Here is a 27938-nt window from a genome sequence, read left to right as displayed (position 1 = left end):
GCGCCCTTTAAATTTCAGCCGTACATTCCTCGAATCGCAGCCTTCGGCGCGGAGCGGCCGGACAGCTCATAAACACAAACACATCGGCGGCGGCGGCCCACCAACTGTTTCACAGCTTGAACGGGCTTCAGTCATTCATCTGTTTATTACACGTCTTCATTGTGGTCCATTCAAAACAAACACACAAACTCCTGTACAGAATCACTATGATGCAAAATGATGAGACAAAAAATGAATACCTAGTAATTTCTTCTCTTAAAACAATGTTGTTGGTTTAGTTTGAGTAACACAACAACAAAAATAGAGACACAACAACATCTGAAAAAAATGAAAATGATGCAAGAAGAAGAAATGAAAGCACATCAAAACAAAACACACACGACAACCAGAAAGAGATAAAACTACCACACAAATGACCAAATAATGACAGAAAGACACGAAGCAAGGATGAAAAGATGCAAAAGAAACGCAAAAATGTCGCAGAGACATAAAACTACTACAAAAATACAAAATAATGAGAAAAAGAGCCAAAGCAAACACATAAAGACACAAAACAACCACATGATTGTGGGAAGCCTGCTGCCTTATTCCTGCACCTGCAGCCAAATATTTGTGAGGTTTTGTACTTTGCTTCTGTTGGACTGAGAAACGGAGACGTGCAGTTTGTGCTGCAAACATCTGAGGAATCTTCCTCACAGTCAAACTCAGACTTTCAGAGTCTTTATTGAGTTCCTCTCTGTTGCAGTTTGTCCTCCTCCGCTCCGGCTGGAGCTGAGTTATGGCGGCGAGCAGCAGCTCTTACAGCTGATGGAGGAGGAGGAGGAGGAGGAGGAGGAGTGGGAGGAGGAGGAGGAGGAAGAGATACTCTGATCCTTCAGACTCCAATTGATGAGAAGCAGTTATATAACAGGCTCCCTGCAGGTTTCACCACTAACATCTGAGTACGACTGTTGATAACGCCTTGCAGAGTGCAGGATTACTGTGACACCAAACCATCCAGTCAGTCCCAGTGGGCTCTCAACGTTTGTCCTCAAAGAATAGAATTGAAGCGCTGCGGCGCTGCTTTCTGTCTTTATCTAACTCTGAGAGCCCAGCCTTAGCTTTAGCCTTTGCTTTAAGCCTTAGCTCTAGCCTTAGCTTTAGCCTTAGCTTTAAGCCTTAGCTCTAGCCTTAGCTTTAGCCTTAGCTATAACTTTAGCTTCAACTTTAACTCCATCCAAGCTTCACGTCTGACTTTCAGCCAAAAAACACCCAAACTGTGGTAATTCAATTTAATCTCGACAAACTCCAGAGTTCACCTGTTAAGGAGGGAGGGATATAAAAATAAATGGATTTATGAGCAACTGAGATGAAAGGGTAGGCGGGTGAGCGAGTGAAGTGAGAGACGAAAACAGGAGAAGCTGGATGAACACATGAAAAGGTGTGCTGGGTGAGAGTGATGGACGACTTGAAGAAGAGAAGGAGGAGTATTTTAGTGAGCAGACCGTGGCGTTACATAAGTGCATGATTCAGAGCAGGAAACAGCAGTGAGGATGAGGATGGTGAGCAGCAGGTGGAGGTCAGGATGAAGAGGCAGCTGCTAGTGGTGGTGGTGGTGGGGACGGGGTCCAGCTGGAGTCTGACAGCTAATGAAAGAAATAAATCTTTTTTTCTTTCTGAAAAAAGACGCAGACTGAGACACGGACACACGGGTTTGACAGAAGCAGCTCATATCAACTTTAACTCGTCCCGTTTGCGCGACAACGTTTCACATGACAGCACCTAGTCCGTTAAAAAAAAGGAGTGTGTTCACACTGCAGCAGCGGACACAGAGACAACGATGTAGTTAGTCTGCCGGGCCGCTGGAGGGCGCTGTTGCTTGGTTTTGTAACAAAACTACAGAAGATGTGTGTGCAGAGAATATGCAATAAACGTGAATTTGGTGAGTCTCAACTACAAAACTCTTGGGATGGACGATAAAACTAGAATACGACCGCGAGTCATACCACTATGGCAGTGTTTTCAACCTTTTTGAGCCAAGGCACACTTTTTTCTTTGGAAAAATCTGGAGACACACCACCACCCGAAAGTGTTAAAATGTGAAACTCTGTCGCCTCTATTAACAATATAAAGTCATTCTCATCAATGCTTTATCAACAGGAATCAAATAAATACAGAAAACAGTATTTCCCAATTTCTTTTTTTTATTTTTACTCCCTCAGTGTGAAACCTGGACCTGATGGATGAACACAGAGCTGATATCCTGGTAACATTCTTCCTTTTCAAAAACTTCTCCATCACTGTCACTGACACAGTACTTTGATACAAGATGGTAGCAGGAGGTGGAGATTAACCACACTGACTCTGTTAACTTTCATTTCACCAGCAACGTTCTGTGCTGCCCTCTAGTGGTGAAGAGTATTGTAATATAAACAACCCATCAATACCTATTCCAATCCGAAGACAAAAGAAAATACTTTTTTTTTTTTTTTCCACACCTGAAAAATGAACTTTTAGCTCAGTTGGTTAGAACGTTGTGCTAATAAAGCCAAGGTCGTGGGTTTGATCCCCGTTACGGGACACACAGTTTTTTTGCCCCAAATAGAGAAATTCACTTCTTTTTTTAACGCTTTAACCTGTTTTCGTACCACGTTCTTGCGTAATAACGAAGGTGTAAAACCCAATTTTTACTCAAACTAGTCCAGAAGAAGTCGGGTTTTTGATGAAACGGCACACCTGACTATATCTCGCGGCACAGTGGCTGAAAAACACTGATCTAGTCTTTATCTAGTTTTGGTTAAGTTTAAAGAAGGCAGCGCCTTTTAGCTGCACGTATCGCTTATTGAAGCGAATTTCTCTATTTGGAGCAAAAAACTGTGTTGGCCAACGGGGATCGAACCCACGACCTTGGCCTTATTAGCACAACGCTCTAACCAACTGAGCTAAAAGTTTGTTTTTCAAGTGTGGAAAAAAAAAAAAAAAAAAAAAGAAGAAGGAAGTTGTTTATATTACGAGTTGTAGTTAATTATTTCGTCTAGTTTGGTTTGGTTTGTTGGATGTTGATGTGCAACCATGAGTGAGATGTGTTGTGTGGAGTCTCATCCTGTTATGAAGTTCCAGTTACGAGTGTTCATGTCAAAATAAAAGCCTCTGGTGTTCAGCTGGCAGAATAGAATTTCGACTCAGAGCAATTCTTCCGCGATGCTCGCCACAGTATTTATACATGATTACTCTTCAACACACTGCTCTCACAGTTGACAGCACGGCACACCTGACTATATCTCGCGGTTGAAAAACACTGCACTATGGAGCCGCCATGTTTGTTTACAAAAGTGAAGATAGTGCGCACGCAGCAACAGCGTTTCTGCCGCTCACCCGTCCACACCGCCCCCGAGGGTTAACAGTGGCTCCGAGCACCGTTAACTCAAAAGCGAAACGAAAGTTTTGCGTTTTCACTTCAAGTCTTTGCCGTGCGAATCCACCCTCAATGTTTGGGCCCCACAGGGTAGGTAAAACTAGAACACACACACATACCGTAGTCTCTCCAGAAACCTCGTTCCCAGGACTGTGAAGCCTCAGAGGGGCTCCTAGCTCACACACACACACACACACACACACACACACACACACACACACACACACACACACACACACACACACACACACACACACACACACACACACACACACACACACCTTACGTTAAAGTAGTGAGTTCATTGAGGGTCGTCCTGACAAGGTGCAAAATGATTTGCTGGTCCAAAGAAAGACACATTACGATCACGAAAGTAAAAAAAAAAAAAAAAAAGATAAAAACCACAGATACAGACATGCAATAAGAGAAAAACACAAAAAATAAGCTCTAAAACACATAAAGCAATCAAAAAGTGACCAAACAAATACACAAACGTGCAGAAAGACACAACAAGAAGACACACTCCTCCTCCACACACTCCTCTGAGGGTTTGTCTCACGGTGAGGACCGGTCCTCACAGGGTCTGAAACTCTTAAACACACACACACACACACACACATGCACGCTCACACGCACACACACACACACACTGAAGGTCTACGATCTCGTGGACTATTTTTAATCCTTGCTGAGACATTTGAGAACTTTATAACGGCGTCTATTTTCCAGCGGACTGTTTGTGTAAATCACCTCAAACTACTTTGGCTCTGCCGCCTTCAAGCGACCGATAATCAGGGATCCCACTGTGAAAAACGGCCAGCTGGACCTGCAGACAAAAAGAAAAAAAGCAACACGTGGGAATACTGCGTTAACACCTCGGCATTCGTCCGTCGGTTAGTGGGAGACTTGTTCTCCGGCACAGCGAAGCTCCGACGCTCATAAAGCAGGAATGTACGTGGCTCATGGTGACCCCAGGGAGGACGGCCGCCGCTACCGTGTGAGGTAGACTGACATGAACCTGGACACACACACACACACACACGCACACACACACACACACGCACGCACGCATGAAGCGACCAAAATTAGATGCAAAATGTCAAGAAAAGAACAAAGTGATGGAAAATGGGACAACAGAACGACATGAGTGAAAACAAGTTGCTCTGGATCAGTTGGCAGAGCAGGTTGTTTCTCAATCGACATGTTGCAGGTTCAAAACCCATACAATTGGAGGGTCCCTGAGCAAGGCACTGAACCCGATGGGCTGGGCATCGTGTGAATGTGAATGCATCGTGAATGTGACAAACAATGTAAAGTGCTTTGGGGACAGTTAATTTAACTTGCAGCCATTCAATGAAGTTGCTCCAACAATGAGCCTTTTTCAGTGTAAGGGAAGTCCCTGGAGCCTTTATGGTGTCAAAGACTAAATAGGACAAAAAAAACAAAACAAAAAACAACCCGACAATGCAGAAAAGCAAACAGATGAATACAAAATCAGATGCAAACAATTACGAAAGGAGTTCCATTAAGTTCATTTAGCCTTTAGCTTGTTTATAAGTATTCTGCCTTTGCCTTTTAAGGCAAACCTTGGATATTTTTTGACGGTGTGTCTCTGGTTTCATCAGGAACATCCAAAAACCTACTCACCTGTAGATTAAAATCCAAATGCCGAATCGTGGAATTGACGTAAAATTATTATTAATAAATGGCAAACCACCATTGCCGGGAAGCACTTCCAAAAATCCTGGTTATGCAAACAATCTTCTAAAAAAAACCTAGAAATATCTACAATTTGCTCTTTTTTTCCCCGTCCAGTTTGAGAAATGTTTTATGGGATGTATCACAGACTTCATTTCTTCTTCTTGAAAGATCACAACAGGAACACTGGACTGAACATTTGACCATGTGGACGCAGGGCTTGCATTGTGCGTTTGACTGGAGCTGCCGTCGGCTTCGTGTTGGGTTCCACAATCGGAGCGAGTCCTGCAGGAACCGCCCGTCACTCAGCGCCCATTATCCCTGCAGCCGCCGCACAATGAGGCCACTTTATTTAGCTTCAGGCGCCAAACTGTGAGAAAAACCTCGCCGCCGTCGTCTGTGTGGACCTGCTGGCGCGGGATGTGTGTTTAAAACAATACCGCAGTTCCGACAGTAGCATGATCTCCTCCACAAGCAGGAGGAAAACCGAGCAACGGTCTTTATAGTAGTGACGATAGAGTTCTAGATCTAGTTCTACTGAGCGCCCATATTCACGACGTATGGAAAATACAAAGAATATTAATGCCACATATGAAAGGGAATTTATGTTTCCCAGTCGTGATCATGCTTGTGGACGCCACTGGAAATTTAGATTATTTGTTGATGAAATGTTGCCATATGTGTCAGGAAGGAGCATTTGTAGGATGTGCAGCAGATGTGATTATGTGGCTGGGAATGCAGAAAAATACTAGATTGTTGGTGAATTGAAATGGAAGAGGCTTAATAGATTGTTGGAATATGAGGCTATATTGTCATTCAGTGGCGGATCGATTTCAAGCTTCTCCAGCATCAAATAACTAGAATTTCCATCTCAAGTTTTGAGTGTAACATATGAGAGTAAGGCGTCACTAATGAATGTGTTACCGGCATCGCTGGAGGTCAGCAGATCAAATGTAATGGTCCAGAGCGATGCTGGACATAACAAAACATTTTGATATTTCAGGACTTGTCCAGAGTCGTCGGGCTCAAATGTCTTGATCCTGTCTGTTTGCGGTGATTCAGGACTGGACGGGACAGATTCAGAGCTCAGTGGCCTATAAAGGCACTTTTCCACTAGCCCCTACTCGGCCTTACTCGCCTTGCCTCTACTCGCCTTAGTAACTTCAATCTGATTACTGGTTTGGAAATAGTACTGTGTTGGATTACTAGTAACTGAAAAAAGTGGTCCTATGAGAGTCGTACTGGACTAAAAGTTCATTTATTTCCCAGTAACCTCGATCAAGAACAGAAATTCCGTCTTTTGGTTTTCAGAGTAAGGTAAGTTAGGTGCATCTCCACAACAAGCCGGCAGTGATTCCGCCTGACCAGTTTTCACTATATTCACACTTTTCTTCCCTTTCTCTCAACACTGTCAACCGTCAGGTTGCTAAGCTAACCACCTGGTCGAGGCTACGCTAAAGGTTGACTGGTGAAGTTGGTTTCATACTCGATCGTCTCGGTGGAAAAGACGTTAAGGCGCTGTGCGTCCCGGACCGAACAGGACGACTGTCTTATACGTGTTCGATATGTCGATATATAAGTCGCCCCCGACTATAAGCCGCAGGACCAGACAAACTATGAAAAACAAGTGCAACTTATAGTCTGGAAAATACGGTACATGTTTATTTTGCTTCAGAGAAAAACAAAGACAAAAACATATATATTTTAAGTTTAATTTCTTGATATGAGAGAGATATGCACTTTGATAAGATGAAGTCGACCATTCATTCAACAAAAGCTTTTCATAAATAAAAGGTTTCACTAAAGGTAAATCTCCTAGTTTTATGTGAGTTCTTTCGCCTGGTGGACTCCTGATGCTCTCTAACGGCTTCCTGCCACGTTTCTGGCTGCTTTTTAATTTTACAGTGTGACCGGCTGGTTTCTCATGAGTTCCTCTGTCCGTGGATCTGATGAGAGCTCAGGCTCACTGCAGTGTGTGTGTGTGTGTGTGTGTGTGTGTGTGTGTGTGTGTGTGTGTGTGTGTGTGTGTGTGTGTGTGTGTGTGTGTGTGTGTGTGTGTGTGTGTGTGTGTGTTGTGGCCCTGCTGGGTGCCCGGTGGATAATGATTTGGGCTCAGGTTGCTGACATCAGCTTCCCCAGAGTTCCTCGCTCCCGTGAGCACAGCGGTCGTCTCAGAGGACTGTCGCAGTGTGAGCGAGTGTGTTTGGCAGTGTCCTCGGCGCCGCGCTCCCCGCAGGGCTCGTCTGAAGAGCAGCCAACGCTCCGTCGGCCGGTTAATGAAGGCGGTGACGCCGGCCATCGCTCAGCTGCAGGCCGACTGCAGAGAGAGACCAGCGTGCGGCGCCGCTGCAGCTCCGCGTCTGAGTCGTCCCCGTTAATCCAAAGCTGGAAAACTCGCCATGGCGTGCATCCAGCCTCTTCCCATGACCCCCCGAGGTCACCGTCTTACGCTCCGCCGCCGGACTCTGATACAGAGCTCCGGATTAACCTCCTGAGGGGCCCCGCGGCGCAGATTTGTTGCTCAGCCCCTGTTAAATATATATATCCCCATTTCTTTACCCAGAAACTATCGGCCAGGATTCAGCCTGTTATTTCTGTCATAGCTCCCGGCGCTCTTACAAGATTCTCCCTCAAAACCGTTTCAGTTTTTGAACTTTCACAGTAAATGGGTGCCTTCTGCGTATTTTCCCACGAAGGCCAGGTTTGATATATCGGTGATTATGTTTAATTTGGGGACTTTGAAAGAAAAAAGAGACATAAATAAGAGAATAACAGAAAATAGTCTGTATCAGGAGATCAATCAAAAACCCAGGAAACAGTAGAAACCAGTCCACAACGAGTCAAAAACAAGTTAGAGAAGAATATAGACTCCAGAAAGCAAAAAAAAGGCCCTCAAATAAACTATAATCTGACCTGAAATCATCCAACAACAAGACACACACCAACCAATCAGAGAAGGTTATACATCTATTTGAAAATACCAATATAAAACTAATCAGAAATCAGTCGGAAACTAGTTAGAAACCAACAGAAACTGATCTCAGAAACCAGTTTGAAACAGTCCAGAAGCAGCCAGTGGAAAACTAATTTGGCAAGAATGGAAATCCATTCCATCAACAAGACCGAACAAGCAGGAGTGAGTCAGATGTTTGGCAAACAAACTGACAAATCAGTCAGAAAATGGGATCCAACACTCGTCCACAATGGTTCAAACCAAATTAAGTGTTGTTAGCAAACAGTCTTAAGACACGAAACAGGAAGAAGAAGTCTAAAAATCGGACCTGAAAGCAGTCAGAAATCTTCCAACTTGCACAAAGAATGATGGAAAACCAGTCGAAAAGTAATTAAAGATACAGTGCAAATGAATCTAGAACTCTTTATAAATCTCACATGAGCTTAAAGGGGTCATATTACGTAGGTTCCATACCTGGAAGTGTGTCCTCTCTCTTCCTGGCTGGTTCCAGGTTTTAAAAAGTGTGTTGCTCCAACCAGCCAATCAGAAATCAAACCCTATATAGTGTCATTCAGCCAATCCCAATCAAGGTAGGCTCCTCCCCCTTTGACTCCTCCCACAATCAGGCAGCTCTGCTCTGGCACATGGCACCACGAGAGGAAGTACTTCCTCCTCTTCCCATAGATGGGCGTGTGTGGGCGGAGCCAGTCCAGCTCACACAGACACAGCAGATTCTGAATGCAGCTCCTAGGATCCAATATTCTAATGGAAGGAAATCAATGACAAACTGGATTTGGGGCAATAAACTATGAATACAAAGTTTTTCGAGCAACGAGACCATGTGAAAGAGTTGAAAAGCTGCATGATATGACCCCTTTAAAAAACAACATTCAGAATCCACACTAATCTGACCTAAAACCAGTTTGATATCAGGCAAACCCAGTCCAAAACAGGAACGGGTCTGGAATTAGAGCAGAATAAAGAGCAGTGTGAGCTCAGTCGGCAAAATCCAGCTTAAAGATAAGAAAACACCAGAAACTCCACACAGACCTGGATCAGAAAATAGTTAGCGACTAATGGAAACAAAATGCATTAAATCTGATCTGAAACCAACGAGAAATCAGCCAACAACACAAAAAACACAAAGAACCGACACAAACCATCAACGGTAGAGAGCAGCAGTTCTCACCTGAAACTCCTCAGGAATCTGTTGAAACTACGATAAATGACAACACTAATGAAAGTTTCAAGCACAATTCTGAACTGAGAAGTCCAGAACCGGTCCAGAGCCAGTAACTAGTTCGAGGTTACTGTAATCCCAGGCCGTCACACCAGCAAGCTGCCGTCAAGACCAGAACAACCTCCCAGAAACCAGTCGAAAGGTCATCAGAGAGGAGTTTAAACCAAATATCAATACAATACAACCAGAAAACAGAAAAGATGTGAGCAACTATTTAGAATAATGTAATGTAATGTAAACCCAGCTCCAAAGAAATGGCGTGAAACCAGTCACACATTAAGGGACATATTAATGTGATTTTTGACTGTTTAAATCACTGAAATGGATGTGTGTGTGTGTGTGTGTGTGTTGTTTTATTGGTCTGGTTATTTAAGCTGGTTTGACCTCGTTTCATCTTTTCCCTTCTCATCTGAACTTTTCCCTTGTTTGAGCTCGTCTTGTTTCTTTCTCTCTGTTTCCTCTTTAATCTCACGTCTTCTTGCCGTTAAGACGGATAAACTGGCTGCCAGTCGCACTAAACACGTGTGAGACACTCATCCAAGCTGCACGATCTGCAGGCCGGAGCAAAGGAGGGACTTTATTGTCGATATGGTAGAATAGAAGGGTCAAAATGGTGAAATGGAGTTTCTTTATTTTCTTTTATTTTACTGGGGCTTCACATATGTTGCTTCCAAATGTTCCAGTTACATCCCAGGTCTGTCCCTGTGAGTTGACATGATGTCGTGTTACAGGAGTCGACACTTTCATGCCTTCAACCACATTTCTTCGCCACTTTTGACGGTTTTCTGGAGTCGTTTCTCTGCACTGACTGCTCTGGCCGCTGTTTGATTTGTGCGATATCGGCTAGTACAGAGCGGGACGAGGCCCGGGGTTGATTTATCACACAGGAGAAGGCTCTGCGCCCTGATTGGCTGCTGCTCCGTCCACGCTGCCACGCCTCGGCGGGGGGTTATTGTTGTTGTGCTGCCGACGGCATGGCGCACATTTCAGACCCCTCTGGAAATAGACACACACACACACACACACACACGCCAGGTCGCTTATATCACCTGAAACTGGTCGACCTTGGTAGGGAAAGAATGAAAACTGCTTCCAGTTGCACACTCACACATTAATCCTCCAACCTGTTGCTCAAACTCAAACTGGCTGGAACAAATTCTGTGTTGCTGGTTTTTATTCGGTTCTTCATGTTCTAATGATTCAGCTTCACTTCTAAACAGTTTCTTAAATAATCTGAGTCTTATTAAAACACACAGTTGTATAAATCAAGATATATTATATTATAATATTTTTCAGGAACATGTAAACGGCTCACGTGCCTTTTGAAGAGTCCAATCCTGAAAATCCCAATGCCCCCCCCCCCCCCCACGCTGTCCAAACTGCACACACGTTTGGCATTTTTTTTTTTTTTTCAATCTGCGTTTCAGTGTCATACTTTTCCATAACGTTGGTCCAACCAGGCAGGAGCATCTTGTTTCCACACAGTGGCAGTGCTCGTTTCACTTTCCGTAAGATGATCAGGAGTTGCGGTGACGATCAAAGGGTCCAGTTCCATTTTAAAAGAGTTCAAAAACTGTTTTTGTCATTGTTGTTGCAGCCAACAACCGAAGTCAAAAGTCATTCTTACAAATAATAACTCCTTACTAAATAATCTCCTTCAGCCTTCGACAGTCACGGCCTGTAGTGAAGCGTGTTTCTCCAGCTCGACATGCGATCAGGTTTTACACGGGGAACAATCAGCCACGATGAAGATCACCACTGCTTTCACCCCACCCCCCCACCCCCCCCCCCCCTCCAGGACAGATTAATATGCCCTCACTAACCCTGTCCTGACAAATGATTCCAGACGTGATGATATCTTAATGTTCTTTGACTAAACACACTGTGATAGGAACCATTGTGATGCTGTATAATAAAACAAGAGCAGCATGGAAGACCACACGTCTTAACGGAAACATATTCATGATTGATTGTTAGAACGGACAAGACATAGATCGTTGCAGGAACGTGACGTAAATAAATGATCTTCATATATATGTTAGACTTATCAGTTTAAGTCTAAATCAACATATTCAAGAGATTACTTGCAAGAACACGTAAAAGGGTCGGACTAATGACACCCTCTAGTGGTCGTGGAGGATATAACAGCAGCAGTGTCAAGATGGAATGAACAGCTCGTTGCTGCGTGTTAATGAAAACCATGTTCCAGAAATATAGCAGGTTAAATAGAATTCTTTATGCTCACGGATGATTGATATCTTCATATTTCAAAGTCTGTCATAAAAATGACAGAAATGTCAAAGTCAATCAAAGTGATTTAAAATGAACTTTTGAGTCAAAACAAAAAAGTTCCCATGTAAAGATTATGTGCTCATGGAGGTGAGTAACACCTACAACAGTCAGCAGGTCACGCTGTTGATGCCCCCTGGTGGTCATAGGGTGTATTGTAGCAGCAATGTAGGGAGGCAGGAGATTAAAGGTATACAGGAGGATTTTCAGGAATTTTAGGAAAGAACCGCCCTCTCCACCGTTTGAAAAAAATGCGCATGCGCAACGCTGTACCTGCTCCCGAGACGGAACGCCTACTAAAACGCGTGCGAGAGACGTGCACGAGCCCAGTTCTCCTCGTGCACGCTCTGTTTACAAGTCACAAGTCGGCATCGCTCACATAAGCTCACTTTACAAGAAGATTTGCACCAGAGGGGGTGAAACTGTGTAAAAATGTCCGAGAATAATGCGTCGGGTCGGCCACCGGCATGATGAGAACCGTGTGGAGTGAGCTGCGCGCAGGGACGAGCACGTATGACGGGCTTACGTCATATATCACCAGAATGATTGACAATTGGGAGGACCAGTTATTTTGATGATCCACCCGGAAGAAGAAAATCCTCTACTATACCTTTAACATGTGGAAAGGTTTTCCTCGGAAACATCATTCGAGTTACACAGAAAAGTGGGGGGAAAACTCAAATGTTGATGATGATGTGGACATTTATGTCTCAGATGCAAAAACAAAACATTCAAAGGAAAACATTGACGTATGAAATTAGACACATTTCAGTCAAAATCAACATTTTAGCTGAGAGAATAGATATGAAAATATTATTATTATTGGACCGTCTGACCAAATAAAACCCCATGCCAGTAGGGCTTAGCATTGATGCCCCCTAGTGGTCAAAGTGGTTATGACAGCAGCAATGCAGAGGGGTGGAAGAAGATGGATGGAAAATGATTTATGTTTGACTTGAAATCCTGTGACTGTTTTCCTCTTGCTTCAGTGGAAACTTCAAATTGTCGAAGGTTTTTACTCAAAGAAACATTCAAAGATCACAGCTGTGTGTAGATAAGAACTTGGGTAAATGTAACAGAAAGCTGCAAGCGGCCTTGTAAACAAATCCCCAAAACCCAACACGAGTTTGGCGTTTTCTCTTGAACACATAGTCGTGTATGACGGGGCTGAAAACTAACTGGGAATTTTTAAGTCATATTGCAGAAGCATTAATAAGGTAAGAAAAAATGCAAATGTAGCAGGATTTGAGCAGGATGTGACGTGACGGATTCTTTCAGGGTGATAAAGTGAGAAAGGAGGCGGCCAAGTCTGTAATAACTGTGAGCTGATAAGACGTGAGAAGAGAAGAAGGTTCAGGAAGCTGCATCCATCAAGTTAATGGCTGAAATAAATTCACCTGTTTGGAGCCATAAGCGAGTGGAAACACTGCAAACGTCCTTTTTTTTTTTTTACACTCTGGAGGGTTCTTTAACACCAACCTGGGGGGAGAGAAGGAAGGGGGGGGGGGGAAGCAGAAAGAGGGAGAGAATGAGGGAGGTGAGAGAACGAGGGAGGTGAGAGAAAGGCAGAGGAGAGGAGAGAGAGACATAAAGCAAAAGAAGGAAGGAGATAGAGAAAGAAAGGGGGAGAGGAAAGGAGAGGAAGGGAGAGAGACAGCAAGGAAGGGAGAGAGGGGGTGAAGAAAGAGAGAGGGAGAGAGAAAAGGAAAACGAGTCAGGCAGAAAATTGATGGAAAGAGAAAGAAGAGTAATAAATAGGAGGGAGGAATGAAAGAGAAAGACGAAGAGAGGGGACAAGCAAATGATGGATAAGAGAGAGAGAGCGAGCGAGCGAGAGAGAGAGAGAGAGAGAGAGAGAGAGAGAGAGAGAGAGAGAGAGAGAGAGAAGATGCCGCAGTTTGTGTCTTCATGTCTTTCTCTTTTTTTCTCCTCTCCACTCGGAACTTTCCCACATTAAACACTTGGACCATAAAAGGACACAGAGAGCCGTGACCCGCGCCTCAATCACCGCATATTACACCCCGAGGAGGAGCCGCGCAGGCCGGCAGGAGGGCCGCCAGACAGCCCTTCTCATCCGAACCGGAGTCGGAGCCGGAGCCGAACCCACGGAAACACCCGAGCGGAGCCGAACCCGAGTCGGAGCTTCCACCTGCCACCGCCGCCGCCACGCGGCACGCGCTCCCCGAGCGGGATCCGACTTCTCCCGAAAATAGCCGAACTCTGAGCATCGAGAAGTTTCCGCTGGAAGTTCATCTGTATTAATATTTTAAGAAACAAAATAATAATAACATTAATAATAATAACAATAATACTATTAATGATAAAGGATACAGTGAACAAAACCGGCCCGTGTGGATATTTGTGCTCCGCCTCACCATGAGTCTGTGGACTAACGGCTCCTCCGCGGACCTCGACGCCGACTCCTCCAACTCCTCCAACCGGAGCGACGGAGGCTCCCCGCACCGCCCCGCCCCGCTGGAGCTGAGCCGGGCGGTGCCGGTGGGCATGGTGCTCGCCTTCTTCATCATGTTCGCCATCGTGGGGAACATCCTGGTCATCCTGTCGGTGGTTTGCAATCGACACCTGCGCATCCCGACCAACTACTTCATCATCAACCTGGCCATCGCCGACCTGCTGCTGGGCACCACCGTGCTGCCGGTGTCCGCCACGCTGGAGGTCGGTGCCCCTCTTTTATTGCTGTTTTCAAACAGTTTGACAATAAATGGCACTTTTCATAATTATTGTTATCAGATTTAAAAAAACCTCGCAGAGATTTTCAAAAGTGTTTAAGTGATAAAAGAGCCAAATACGATGGGAGCATCGATGCTTCTGTTTGCTCCTCAAAGAGTGGACAAGGACCATTATAACGTCCCAGACAATGACGAAGAAATGGACAAAATGTGACCAAAAAAAGACTTTTTAATTATAAAATATATATATAAATATATGTTAAAATATATGTTAAAAGCAGATAAAAGGCCAAAGTGAGCTGATCACTATTAACTCAACCAAACCAAACATCCAGAATACTTCAGCTGTGACACAAAATTATGTAAAAAAAACTGATTACATTTTACATTCGACATGTAACATTCAACACAACTTTTCATTTCAGCTGAAACCTTCAAATATTCTAACATTTACCTCAGTGTGTTTCTGCTACTGGAGCTCCTGTAATCAGCTTCAGAGGAAAATATAATAAAGGGAGTCATTTAAAAAAAAACCTATGAAAACAGAACAGACACAAACAGCCTCTCACTGTCTATTAAGCTTTAATTAAGCTCACTGTTGATGCTAGCAGTCTGAGTTTGGTTTGGACTTACCTTTTTATCCCCAAAACCTATGTTTATTTTAGTATTATTTCAAAAGTAGTATTGATCCAAAACCTAAAGTCTAAATCTAAGACAAAATGCAAAACCGAAACTTGTCCAAAACCCTACAAAGATGTAAACACATCTAAACTAGTTAAGAATCTGTCCTAAACTAGTCTTAAACCTGCATGAAGCTCGTAAGAAACTGCGCTTGAAACCCATATAAAACTAGTCCAAAACGTGTCTAAAACTAGTCTAAGTGTAAACCTAATCTAAACCCTGTCCCGAATCAGCCCAGAATCTTTCTACCATCTCAGACTAGTCCAAGAATTAGTCTTAAACTGCACTGAAGCTGCTCAAAACCAGTTTGAAGTCAATCGAAAAGTAGTTCAAAACTCGTCTGAAACCCATATATATAATACTAATCCAAGACTTGTTCAACCTGTTAAAAACTTGTCCAAGTCTAGTCTAAGTTTGCCCAAAACCAATATACACTACACTATTTTCAAAGCAGTCCAAAGTGAGCACAGATCTCCATATTGAAAAGAACTATGGAGATAGTTATGTGTATTTGTGATTTTTTATTTAATTGTAGTGTTTTTCAGGCTAAACCCTTGTTGGTGTCCAATTTACATACGACATGTGTTATGTTGTGTCGTGTTAATTTGACCGCCTAAAGCTGGTGCGTCTCTCAGCACGACGGCGTTCTAACAGGTGAGGTTGAGCTCTGAACCGCTGAAAATGTTTTCCCCGCCCTCAGGTTTTGGACCGCTGGGTGTTCGGACGCATCTTCTGCGACATCTGGGCGGCGGTGGACGTCCTGTGCTGCACGGCGTCCATCATGTCTCTGTGCGTCATCTCCATCGACCGCTACATCGGCGTGCGCTACCCGCTGCAGTACCCCATGATTGTGACCGAGAAGCGGGCGCTGCTCGCCATGCTGGGCGTCTGGATCCTCGCCATCGTCATCTCCATCGGCCCGCTGCTGGGCTGGAAGCAGCCTCCGTCACAGGTGTGGGGAAAACGCCCAGCAACACGTCGAACACTGCCAATTAATATGTGAAATACGGAGTTTAAGAAATCCCCAAAATACCTTCAAATATCCAACAAATGTTCACTTTCACATCATCTTCTTTACGATGACAGAATATTTACTCAGGTTTGCTAACAAAGCCTCAGTGCCACTCTGTACCAGAGGGGGCGCAGTGAGTCATTTCAGTAACCTTGTTTATCCAGAGAAGAAGATGATACAGGAAGTGTAATGATGATGATGATGCTAAAAACAATTAGAATCCTTGTTGTCGCACATTTTTCACACTTTTTGTACATTTTCTCTGACGATAACATTGTGTGTTAATATAAGTACATTTTTGCACGGTATGTGCCTCTTTTAGGCACATACCATGTTCATTTTACCCACATTTTGTGTGAGGTTTAAATTCATGTCTATTTATTGCACTTCATTGTAATATTTTGTTAATGGACTTTTTTTTTTTTTTAACTTCTACATTTCTCACTTGCTTTGTGCAATTGATTTTCACCTCTTCAAATGTGCATTTCTTCCATCATTTTTAACACAAAGTCTTTTTCTCCTTTTTTTTTTAAGGTTGCATTCATTCACAACAGCAATTACACATTTCTGAGCTCCGCCAAGGGTAGACATGGACACGAGGAAATTACACACATTCCACATCCAGATCAAAAGCCTTTATTCATTTATTATTTAGTTTGGTAAGCCAATGATTTCACAATTCGAAGGTACACAAGATAAGACAATACTGTCACATATTATTGCGTTTTACTCACTTAACTTGTGGCACAAAAGCCGCCGGTCTGATTCTGTTGTGGCGTTGGATGGAGGGAGAAGTGAAGATGCTGGTTGTTGCATAATAGTGGCTGTTTATTCCTCTTTTAGCACACATTGGACTAACACCGCTCATTTCACACACACACACACACACACACACACACACACACACACACACACACACACACACACACACACACACACACACACACACACACACACACACACACACACACACACACACACACACACACACACCTGCACTAGAGCAGTGCAACCGGACAACAACAAACTACACTTCCCAAAAGCAAAACATGCTACGACTCCATTTCCCACAATGCACCTGTCAGTTAACATGACAGGCGAAAGCATGTAGCAATATGGTGAAATGAAAACATGTCAAAATGATTTTTGATCTGGATCACCGCCAAAAGTGAATGGGTTCTCCTTATGATCAAAATGCACACGTGCGCCACTTTTATTTATTTTAGCGGTTGTATGTCTCCATGTGATAAATACTCTTCCTTTCCCTCCATTTTACTGTTGAGGAGTTGTGACGTCTGTTGAGATTGGCTGTCGCTGCAAGACTCTCCTGTGAAGTTGCGTTTGTTGCACTTCTGCTTTGTTAAAAACGTCCTCGGCGTCAGAATATGGCAGGAGAAATGTGGACTCCAAGTCTGGAACTACGCTTTTAAGTTTAAAGCTGTATGTGCGCAGCCCCTCTGCAGTGGCTCCTTGTTGCTTTCACAAAACTCTGTGAAAATAATAAAAATCAGTCACAAAAATATGTTGATAAATTGGAGGCCAAAGTAAAAGAATGGCCAGTAAAAGATGACGTTACTACAAAAGGCCACGGTGAAAAGACTCGGTGCTGAACTCGCTGAGATGGTTAAAATGACTGGCTGGTTTAAGGCCTCCGAGCAGTTCTGGCCACAGTTTTAAATATATTTAATTCAATACATTTAGTGGAAAGTGTGTTGAAAGGTTTCCAGGGCTCTGATCTCGCTGGCTCCACGTCTCGCCTCTCCTGCAGGACGACTCTGTGTGTCTGATCACCCAGGAGCCGTTCTACGCCCTCTTCTCCTCGCTGGGCTCCTTCTACATCCCGCTGGCCGTCATCCTGGCCATGTACTGCCGCGTCTACGTCGTGGCCAAGCGCACCACCAAGAACCTGGAGGCCGGCGTGATGAAGGAGCGCCAGCAGGACTCCAATGAGCTCACGCTGAGGATCCACTGCAGGAACCAGCAGATCCAGGACATGTGTCCCGCCTCCAAGTCCGGCGGGGGCGGGGCCTCGGCCGCGCGCAGCTCGCTCACCGTCAAGCTGCTGAAGTTCTCCCGTGAGAAGAAGGCGGCCAAGACGCTGGGCGTGGTGGTGGGCATGTTCATCCTCTGCTGGCTGCCCTTCTTCTTGGCTCTGCCCATCGGTACGTCCACACTGCCGCCGCACATCTGGACCCGCCGCTGCTGCTAACGCTCCGCTAAACCTGCCGTCGCCACTCCCCCGAGCCTGCTGCTTCAATTCTACTCAACGTGCTTCTGTTGCTCAGCTAAAAATAGCTGCCAGACATCCTGCTCCTGCTCTGCTAAACCGCCTGCTACTACTTTGCTAAACCTCCTACTACTGCTCTGCTAAATCTCCTACTACTGCTCAGCTAAACCTCCTACCACTGCTCTCCCAAATCTCCTTTTACTGCTCTGCTAAGCCTCCTACTGCTCTGCTAAACCTCCTGCTACTGCTCTGCTAAATCTCCTACTACTGCTCTGCTAAGCTTCCTACTGCTCTGCTAAACCTCCTACTACTGCTCTCCCAAATCTCCTACTACTGCTCTGCTAAGCTTTCTGCTGCTCTGCTAAACCTCCTGCTACTGCTCTGCTAAATCTCCTACTACTGCTCTCCCAAATCTCCTACTACTGCTCTGCTAAACCTCCAGCTATTGCTCTGCTGAACTTCATGGCACTGCTCTCCTAAACCTATTTTTACTGCTCTGCTAAACCTCCTGCTCCTGCTCTGCTAAATCTCCCGCTACTGCTCTGCTAAACCTCCAGCTATTGCTCTGCTAAACTTCATGGCACTGCTCTCCGAAACCTAATTTTACTGCTCTGCTCAACCTCCTGCTACTGCTCTGCTAAATCTCCCGCTACTGCTCTGCTAAACCTCCAGCTATTGCTCTGCTAAACCTCCTGCTACTGCTCTGCAAAATCACTTACTACTGCTCTACTAAACTTCATGGCACTGCTCTCCTAAACCTCCTGCTACTGCTCTGCTAAACTTCCTGCTACTGCTCTGCAAAATCACCAACTACTGCTCTGCTAAACTTCATGGCACTGCTCTGCTGAAGCTCCTGTTACTGCTCTGCCAAACTTCCTGGTAACTGCTCTGCCAAACCTCTTGTTACTGCTCTGCTAAACCAACTTCTGTTGTGCTAAGCCTGCTTTTGAGGCTAGAGCTCTGTTAAATCTACCACTGCTCCGCTAAACCTGCTGGCCATGCTACGTCAGCTTTCTTAAAACATAGCAGAGATTTTGAGCAGAGTGGGGTTTTTTGTTTAAATTGCGCTTGTTTGCTTGGAACAAGTTTCAGTGTTGTTAGTAAATTGTACGACAGTGTGTGAAGCAGGCATGCAGCTGTGTCAGTAACACAAACAGTGTAAAACAAGGTGGGCTAATGCCAACATGATTTTCATTTCTTCATATGTTAGACACTTTACTCATATTTTCACAGTTGTTTCATTGTTGCATAATAACTTCAGCGTTTCGAGCTGGTTGCCATGGTAACCCGAGAAGTCGGTTGCGGCGACGCAGGTTGTGAGTCCCGGCCGACCTGTCTGAGCTGTAAAAGCGAGACTGATGTGAGAAAGCCTTCACAAACTGCACATGGAAAACTGATATTTCATATTTCTTCATATTTTAAATATTTGGCCCGAACAGCGACGGCCCGGGGCCGATGTCGGCGGCCAATCAGCAGCCCCCGCTCTCTGGGAGCGAGCCGCTTGTTTCCCATAACACGACACAAAGAGACGTAAACAGCTGAGATTTGAGCCGCTTCAAGGACAAGCACAGCGGCAGATTTCCCAGAATTCACCGCTCTCCAATCAGTCAACCATGAAGCTCGGGTCAGTCCAGACTGGAACTGCTGCGTTCACTACCACACACACACAAAAAAAAACCGATATTCCTGAAGAATTACTATTTTCATCTGTTCGGCTATTTTGATGCTGTAACATTTGTGCTTCAAACACGAGAGCCATGTTTTTTTCTAGGAAGTCGTCTTTGATCCTGTTTATTTCTTGAGATAAGCAGCGGCCACAAGGTGTTCAAGTGAAAATGGAAAACTTTCATAGTTTGGGCGCCCATTTACGCGACAATGATGCTGGGAGCCACTGAAAACTTAAGCTTTTGAAAACACTCGGACTCCGTTTCCATAGAAACAGGATAAGCTGCAAGGGCTCTGTCTTCATGTAGACGCAGGAAACACTGCTAACACGCATGCTAAATAGTTCTGCACATGCTCAATTACAACAGTAGTGGCCTCCAGAGACTCCTGGGACTTGGGAGTTTTATTTTGACAGTCGCCGTCATAACAGTCAAACTTGGTCGTCTGTCCACTGGAATGTCCGCGTTCTCCTGTTGTTAATGATTGTAGTGTTTTGTTCTCTCTGTCCGTGACGTCATTACAGAAAGAAACACCAGCACCCACTAGTGGCCCAACATGAAACCTGCATTGTTTCATCACGCAAACGTCATTTTCAAAAGATTTCCGTGTTAACGCAAGATTTTTCTGAAACAAAAACGCACAAAATAAACAAACAGATGTTTGTTTGTTTTTTTTTTAATCCCTGCGCTTGTTTCCTTCTGACTAAAAGTTAGATCTCAAAGCAGCTCAGTGGAAAGTTGTTCATATTTTGAACATTATTAACAAGAAAATAAAGGAACCAGAGGAGCATTTCTTCAAAGCTGAACTAAACATACAGGAGTTATTGTCCTTATAAAGATTACAGATTACTTTACCCTGTTAATGTACGAGTTTAAAATGTAGTCTGTTAAAAGAGAAGCTGGAGCGAGTTAAAGTCGTGTTTTTAATTTTAGGGTGCAGATGTTGAAAACCATTACATTAACAGTAGATCAAGAACTAGATCAAATGTACCTGGAAGGACTCAGAGACGAGAAAAATCCTGTAAACTCTATTTTTGTTTATTTCAAGCAGAACAAACTTGATTCCTAGTAAGTTTCCTTTAAAAGGTTTGCTGGTTCGGAGCCTCGGCCGGAGACCTTGACTTCCTAAAAAGGGTCGGTGAACGTCTCCGGAGGTCAGACGGGAGCGGCAATCCTGGGATCTGTCTATAGGGCCGAGCTTTGTACGAAGGATCACGGTTCTTTCACACACTTTAATCCTCCGAGAAACACGTGTGTGATCTCAGGACGTCGGCCCCGCTGTCATTTGCACGTCATACAAATAAAATAAGCGGAAGACATTAAAACACCTGACAGAAAGCAGAAGGCGACTTCTGGTCCCGGTTCAGTCTGATCGGCTCAGCGACGCTGACTTGTTTTTTTTCCCCTGCTGAGTCATCATCTGCACTGCGTCCTTCTTAAATCAGACAGTCCGACACGCCCGCGGTGTTTAAAGAGCGCTTGTTGGGATTTAATGCTCGATTGGCCTCATCTTCTGAGCTGCATTACAGATCAGGAACTGGAGAGGCAGGAATCGACTCGGGGCAGATAAAGGCTGAGTCAGCTTTTCGGAGCCACCAGGTTCACACTGTGATTTTCCTTTTGGCTCTAAATCGGTGGTCCGGCGTCGCACCGTGAGACCGGCTCAAGGACGGCCGTTGTCACGGCCACCAAAGACAACCTCAAATGAAATCCCGACAGTGTCAGAAATGTGCGGCGATCATCTCCCAGTCTGACCGCTGCCGCACACTACGTCTGCGTCAAGCCGACCAATAGAACTGCAGAATGAAACGATGCACTGATCAGTACACGACACTGGTGCTAAACCCAAATCGATGCTTTGCAGAAAGCATATGGGATGTAAATGAAAAGGACAGTCGAGTAAAGTTGTGGCTTTTTTGGGGGGATGGCGCACGTTTACGGTGTTTTATTGTTGCGCAATCACGTTGACTGACGTACATCGTCGGCTGTGATTCAGCTTGAGTTTCATCGTGTAACAAACATGGCGTCTTCCGAGTGTTCATGCTTTAAATCCATCCTGTTGATCATTCCACACATGATCCATAACAACCAGAGTTATTATAATAAGGATTTATAGACGGTCACCTGGTGTGATCAACTGTTTGATACGTGTTACATTGAGGTGATGTGGTTGGTTGGATGCTGTTGGAACGTTGATTCACATGGCCAGTGCTGGGTTTAACATGTGGTACCTGAACGCCTCGACAAGGAGCGGGATGAAGGAGTGAGATGTGAACAGAAAAAAAAAAAAAGAAACTTGATGAATGTCTGTCTTTTACCCCTGAGATAAACAACTCCCTCCTGCTCTCTAAGGTACCATGACCAAACTTGGAGACGGCGCTGGGCAGGTGTCATGTTTTTTTTGGTTTTTTTTTTTTTTTTCTAATTCACGACAGGTTTCTCAGATTTATCATATAAAGTCAGAAACAGCTGCCGCAGGCACAGGATACCTTACAAGTCCATGCTCAGGGAGAAATAATCCACGTGCTGCTCCGTCTGCCTTATCTGAGGAACCTGATCCTCCCAAATCCTCTGACATCACCCCCTCGCCCCCAGCCTCACCTCCGGGTCAGACCTCCTCGTCCTCCCCGGTGTTTACCTCGGCAGAGACGTGAAGGGAAAATAAACGACGCCCCGAGAGAGAAGGAGCTGCTTTATGAAAGTCAAGTTAACAGTGTGAACTCAGAGAACCCTGACTCATCGACGATGACGATGACGATGATGACGATGATGTTTGTTTGTTTCCAGGGTCATTTAACAGCAACCTTCGTGCTCCTGACACCTTCTTCAAAGTCATTTTCTGGTTGGGATACTTCAACAGCTGCCTCAACCCCATCATCTACCCCTGCTACAGCCGCGAGTTCAAACAGGTAACCCCACCTACCAATACTACCTCCGATACTGCTACTGCTGTTACTACCACTGATACTATTACTACCAATGCTACTACCAATGATATTACCAATACTAGTACCGATACTACTACTGATCACACTATCGATACCACAATTGATAAGAGTATCAATGCTACTAACACTGATAGTACTGATACTGCTACCAATAACAGTATCAATGCTACTACAACTAATACAATTACTAGTAGTGATAACAGGTCCGATGTGACTATTGATACTACCGATAACATTACTGATACTACTACCAATAATAGTATTGACGCAACTACTACTATTAATATTACTTTTACTTCTACAGATAATATTGCTGATAATACCACTGATACTACTACCGATACTTAAGATACTACTACTGCTACTGAAACTACTTGTCATCCATACAGATTCAGTTTAATTTGTGAATATTTCCTAAATATTCAGGAGTTGAAATGAAAGAAAGCAGTTTGTGTGGTGCTGATGCTCCGCCCTCTTCCTGCCTGTTGTGACATCACTTCCTGCCCTCAGGCGTTCATCCGGATCCTTCGCTGTCGCTGGAAGAAGAAGCGTCAGGGCTGGCAGGCGTACTACAACTACCGCAGCCAGCAGGGCTCCAACAACTCGTCCTTCTTGAACGGCAGCCAGCAAACGCTGTCCTCCGTCAGCCCCAGTCCGCGCTGCGTAGCCCCCCGGCTCCGCCCTCCGCCGTGGCCCTCCTCCAACCGCAAAGCCCTGCCCGGCTCCGCGGGGAGGGGGGGTCGTCAGGAGGCGGGGCCGGTGGCAGGAAGGGGGACATCTTCGAATGGACTGAGCATAACCAGAGAAAGAGAGGCGTGCTGAGCCAACAGGAAGTACTGAGTGATAAGCCACGCCCACACCTTCCCCTCACAGCCACTAACAGGAAGTGGACTTCAAAACACGCACAAGTGGACTTAGGTGGCAATGGTCCAACCTGTTAAAACCAAACTCTTTCAGTGGTTTTCAAAATAAAACTTGTGGTTTATAGTGAAGCACGTCAGAGAGACAAGCTTTTATTGTGAAAGTCTCACCTCGGTCTGATTATGTCAGAATGTCTCCTGAGTGTCATAGTCTGACTATTATTATAGAAGTAATCATCATAAAGCTTTTATTGTGAAAATCATCACGAGTCTTATTGTGAAAGAGCACCAGACTTATTATAAGCCTTTTGTTGTGAAAGTCATTCCTCATTCATTAAAATGAGACTTTTGTTGTGAAAGGTTTTGATGACAACAAGCATTACTTCCGATGGTAGTGATTATAGCAGAATTTTTATTGTAAAATACTCAACAGTGGTGTCTCGATAATGATCCTGAAATGCTTTTATTGTGAAAGTTTGCCTGTAATGATTGTTTTTTGTGAAGAGTCACAAAAAGACTTTTAATGTGAAGTTATGTCCAGAATAAGACTCATATTGAGAAAATATGAACTCACTGAACTTGAGACCACTCTTATTGTGACAGTTTCCTAGAGTGATGACTTTAAATAGTGAATGTCTGCAGCCAACTTTTTAAAGTGAAAAACTTGGAAAACACAGACTCTTGTTTTGTAATCCCTATCACCTCCTTTTGTTTTCCGTCTCTGTGCTAAGCTCGCCTATCAGTTTCCCTTTGTTTTCAGTGTGTGTGCTAAGCTAGGCTAACATTTTCCATTTGTTTTCAGTGTGTGTGCTAAGCTAGGCTAACAGTTTCCCTTTGTTTTCAGTGTGTGTGCTAAGCTAGGCTAACAGTTTCCCTTGGTTTTCAGTGTTTGTGCTAAGCTAAGCTAACAGTTTCCCTTTGTTTTCAGTGTTCGTGCTAAACTAGGCCAACAGTTTCCCTTTGTTTTCAGTGTTTGTGCTAAGCTAACCATGTGCTGCACATTTCTGTGCTGAGGGCACGTAGTCACATGACATCAGTGTTTGGAGTGTGATTAAAATAATTTTAATTGATTAAACACAATAAAACAGCCTTCATGTGTCTCCCGTCTTGAACGACGCTTCTGATAATCAACTCTATACATAAACACATTGAAGTAGAAATCTAAATATTCACATAAAAAAGTAGACTCTTCATGATGGGTCAGTGTGGCGGCCATCTTGGATTGATCCTTTATTGAGGAAGGAGATATTTACAAAGTTTAAATAATCTGGACTGAATTTACAACACTTACTCGTGTGGTTTGGGTTGATACAAACAGCAGGCGTGTTGATAGATGGACAATAAGAACAATGTTTGCTCCATTGAGTCATGACTCCTAGTCCATATTCTCCTGGAACTTGCTAGTTTTATAGTTCACAGTCACCGTAATAGCAATTCAATTTGGTCGTATGTCCAAACAAATATCTATGTACTCCCATTGTTAATGTTTACAAGTGTTATCGCCTGCACTGTGTGTGTAGTTCCATTGCAAAAATAATCAACAGCACTCACTATTGGTCGAACATGGTCAACATTGTTTTTTTTTCGCATTTCTGCTGTTTTCCTAAAAATGTAATTCTTTTCAGAACATTGCTGAGTGAATGTGGTATTCTCTTGAAATGAAAACTCAAAGTGGATGCGATTTCAATTGAAACGATGCAAAAACTAGTTTTTCAGTTCAGTTCAATTTTCTTGGCAGCATAAAAATAGAAATTAAGGAGATGGAAATAAGTACACTTACCATATTAGAATACCTGAATAACAAAAGTATGTTTTTTAATCGTGTCTTCTGGTTACATTTAAAGAATATGTTCAAAATAAACAAACAACAGTAGACATACAACTATTGCTGCATTGTGAGAAGGTTGATATTACCTGTTTGGTTGAATAAAAATGTTGCATATTTTACCTCTCAATGTGATTCAGATTTGTGTTTTGCAGTGAATTCCTCACATTTTCTGGCTTAATTTATGGTTGCAATACTTTTTCTCCCAGTCAGAATGCAAAGGTTAGAAGCTTTGGAGCCTCAAATAGATGGAAGCAGTGACATCTAGTGATAAAATGTGATTACTGCTCCAACAATAAAGTTTATTTTGCAAAATCAATGGTTCTCTTTTTTAATGTAAACGTGGAACAAGAATATCCTTATATTCTTCGTTGTTGTTTATTACCAATTTGTATATATTGTTATCATGAACCAGAAATCCCACTGCAACCAAATCAGGACTGATAGTTTAGTTTTAATAATATTAAAGGTGTACAGGAGGATTTTCCCAAATTTTAGGAACCTTTTGAAAAAATGCACATGCACAACGCTCTACCTGCTCCCGAGACGGAACGCCTACTAAAACGTGTGCAAGAGACGTGACGAGCCCAGTTCTCCTCGTGCACGCTCTGTTTACGAGTCACAAGTCGGCATCGCTCACATAAGCTCACTTTACAAGAAGATTTGCAAGTGATTCGCCCTCTTTTAAACGGCATTATCTAGTAAATGCAGGAGCGGGTGTTCTACACGCTGCTACGCTCTCTGTTTGTTTGTTTGTCAGCAAAGGCCATGAGGGAGGAGGGGCGGGGACGCAATGGTAAAGACTGTCACTCGGATAGATCTCATCTCACCTATTTCTATGTACAAGAAGTTTCACCGCAAAAATGACTGATGGTACATTTAAAAATCTTGACAGGCCTGCGGTAAAGATTAGGAAATGTTAGCAGACCTGTGGTCACCGTAATAACTACTGACGATGCAAATTACAAAATAAACTAATCAACCCTAGAAAGTTACAATATAGACGTAGAGAACTTTTACTGGAAGTGATTTGAAATGGATTTCTCCAAATAGAAGCCAAACTTTACCTGTGGAGTAGAAACTTGGCGACTGAAGCATCAGTGGGAAGCCCAACCTGGGCTTTCAGCGCCATCGTGTGAAACAATCTCCCAGAAACACTCTGGTCTTGTTTCTCTCTCCGAAGCCTTTCTCTTCTTCTCATACACTTCAAAGACACTTTTTCTCTTGCGACCCTCTGCCATTTTCAAAGTACCCGGTGAGAACTGTGAGCTAGCTGAAGGCGTAGCTCACCATATACACCTGAAAGCGCGCATGCGCAGAAAGTGAAAACTAATAGTCCCTACCTAGGGACGAGCACGTACGACGGCCTTACGTAATATATCGCCAGAATGATTGACAATTGGGAGGACCAATAGTCTTGATGATCCACCCGGAAAAAGAACATCCTCCTGTACACCTTTAATTCCAGGTGTCAAGCTTCTATTTTCACCTTTCACTTACTCACTTACTAAAAACGTGTATTTTTCAGGAACACATTAATACGCGCTGTGATTTTAACCCTTCACTGGCCAGTTAAACAAATCCAATATGCCACATTCAATCCCTGCAGTCTTTTAAATCTGATCTTAAAATGTATCTTTTAAAACAAGCCTATTTGCCTTAAACAATGCCGGCCTGCTGCCAATCAAAGTGTTTGTGTTATTACAATGTTTTAATATGTGCATCATGTACACGTGAGTCATGAAAGGTGCTGATAAAATGTATTAAACGCCATTTCCACAGAAAAGACACGTTGTCTTGTTACTACTAAAATGTTACAATATTTTATTCTGTTAAAGAAGGAAGATTAATGTGAAGTGGCAAGTTAATCGCCATCTTCCGTGTTTCATGTGACTCAAGTTTAAGTTCCGCTTGAAGTCAGTGGTAGAGTGAGACGAGCTCTGATTGGACGATCACACTCACGGTCAATACAGCCAATCAGCGAGTAGAAACCCCTGAATAAATACAGGAAACCGAGTTGAGGTGAAGAACGAAGAACATTTCTCTGTCGATCAACCCGAAGAAGAAGAAGAAACATTCAACATGTCTGGACGCGGAAAAGGAGGCGGAAAAAGCCGAGCCAAGGCGAAGAGCCGCTCCTCCCGGGCCGGGCTGCAGTTCCCGGTGGGTCGTGTCCACCGGCTGCTGAGGAAGGGCCACTACGCCCAGAGGGTGGGCGCCGGGGCTCCGGTGTACCTGGCGGCGGTGCTGGAGTATCTGACCGCGGAGATCCTGGAGCTGGCCGGTAACGCCGCCCGCGACAACAAGAAGACCCGCATCATCCCGCGTCACCTGCAGCTGGCGGTGCGCAACGACGAGGAGCTCAACAAGCTGCTGGGCCGAGTCACCATCGCTCAGGGCGGCGTGCTGCCCAACATCCAGGCGGTGCTGCTGCCCAAGAAGGCCGAGAAGAAGTGA

General features: G+C 44.2%; 2 protein-coding genes across 2 annotated transcripts; both read left to right on the top strand.

The window, feature by feature from the left end:
- The first annotated feature begins 4204 nt into the window (after positions 1-4204).
- On the top strand, positions 4205-24555 carry LOC308139246 (alpha-1A adrenergic receptor-like). The gene is made up of 6 exons (XM_080508618.1): positions 4205-4396; positions 13550-14250; positions 15646-15897; positions 17726-18119; positions 22636-22757; positions 23307-24555. Exons 2-6 carry the CDS (start codon positions 13951-13953, stop codon positions 23616-23618), a joined length of 1380 nt encoding a protein of 459 aa, XP_080364744.1. The 5' UTR covers positions 4205-4396; positions 13550-13950; the 3' UTR covers positions 23619-24555.
- Positions 24556-27563: 3008 nt separating this feature from the next.
- Positions 27564-27938, top strand: LOC308139007 (histone H2A type 1-C; the record flags this gene model as incomplete). The annotated part of the gene is made up of 1 exon (XM_080508310.1): positions 27564-27938. The coding sequence occupies one exon, from the start codon at positions 27564-27566 to the stop codon at positions 27936-27938; it is 375 nt and encodes a 124-aa protein (XP_080364436.1).

Source organism: Blennius ocellaris, assembly GCF_963422515.1.
Source record: "Blennius ocellaris genome assembly, chromosome: 14".
Classification (NCBI taxonomy): Eukaryota; Metazoa; Chordata; class Actinopteri; order Blenniiformes; family Blenniidae; genus Blennius; species Blennius ocellaris.
This window is presented reverse-complemented; position numbering and strand designations above follow the sequence as displayed.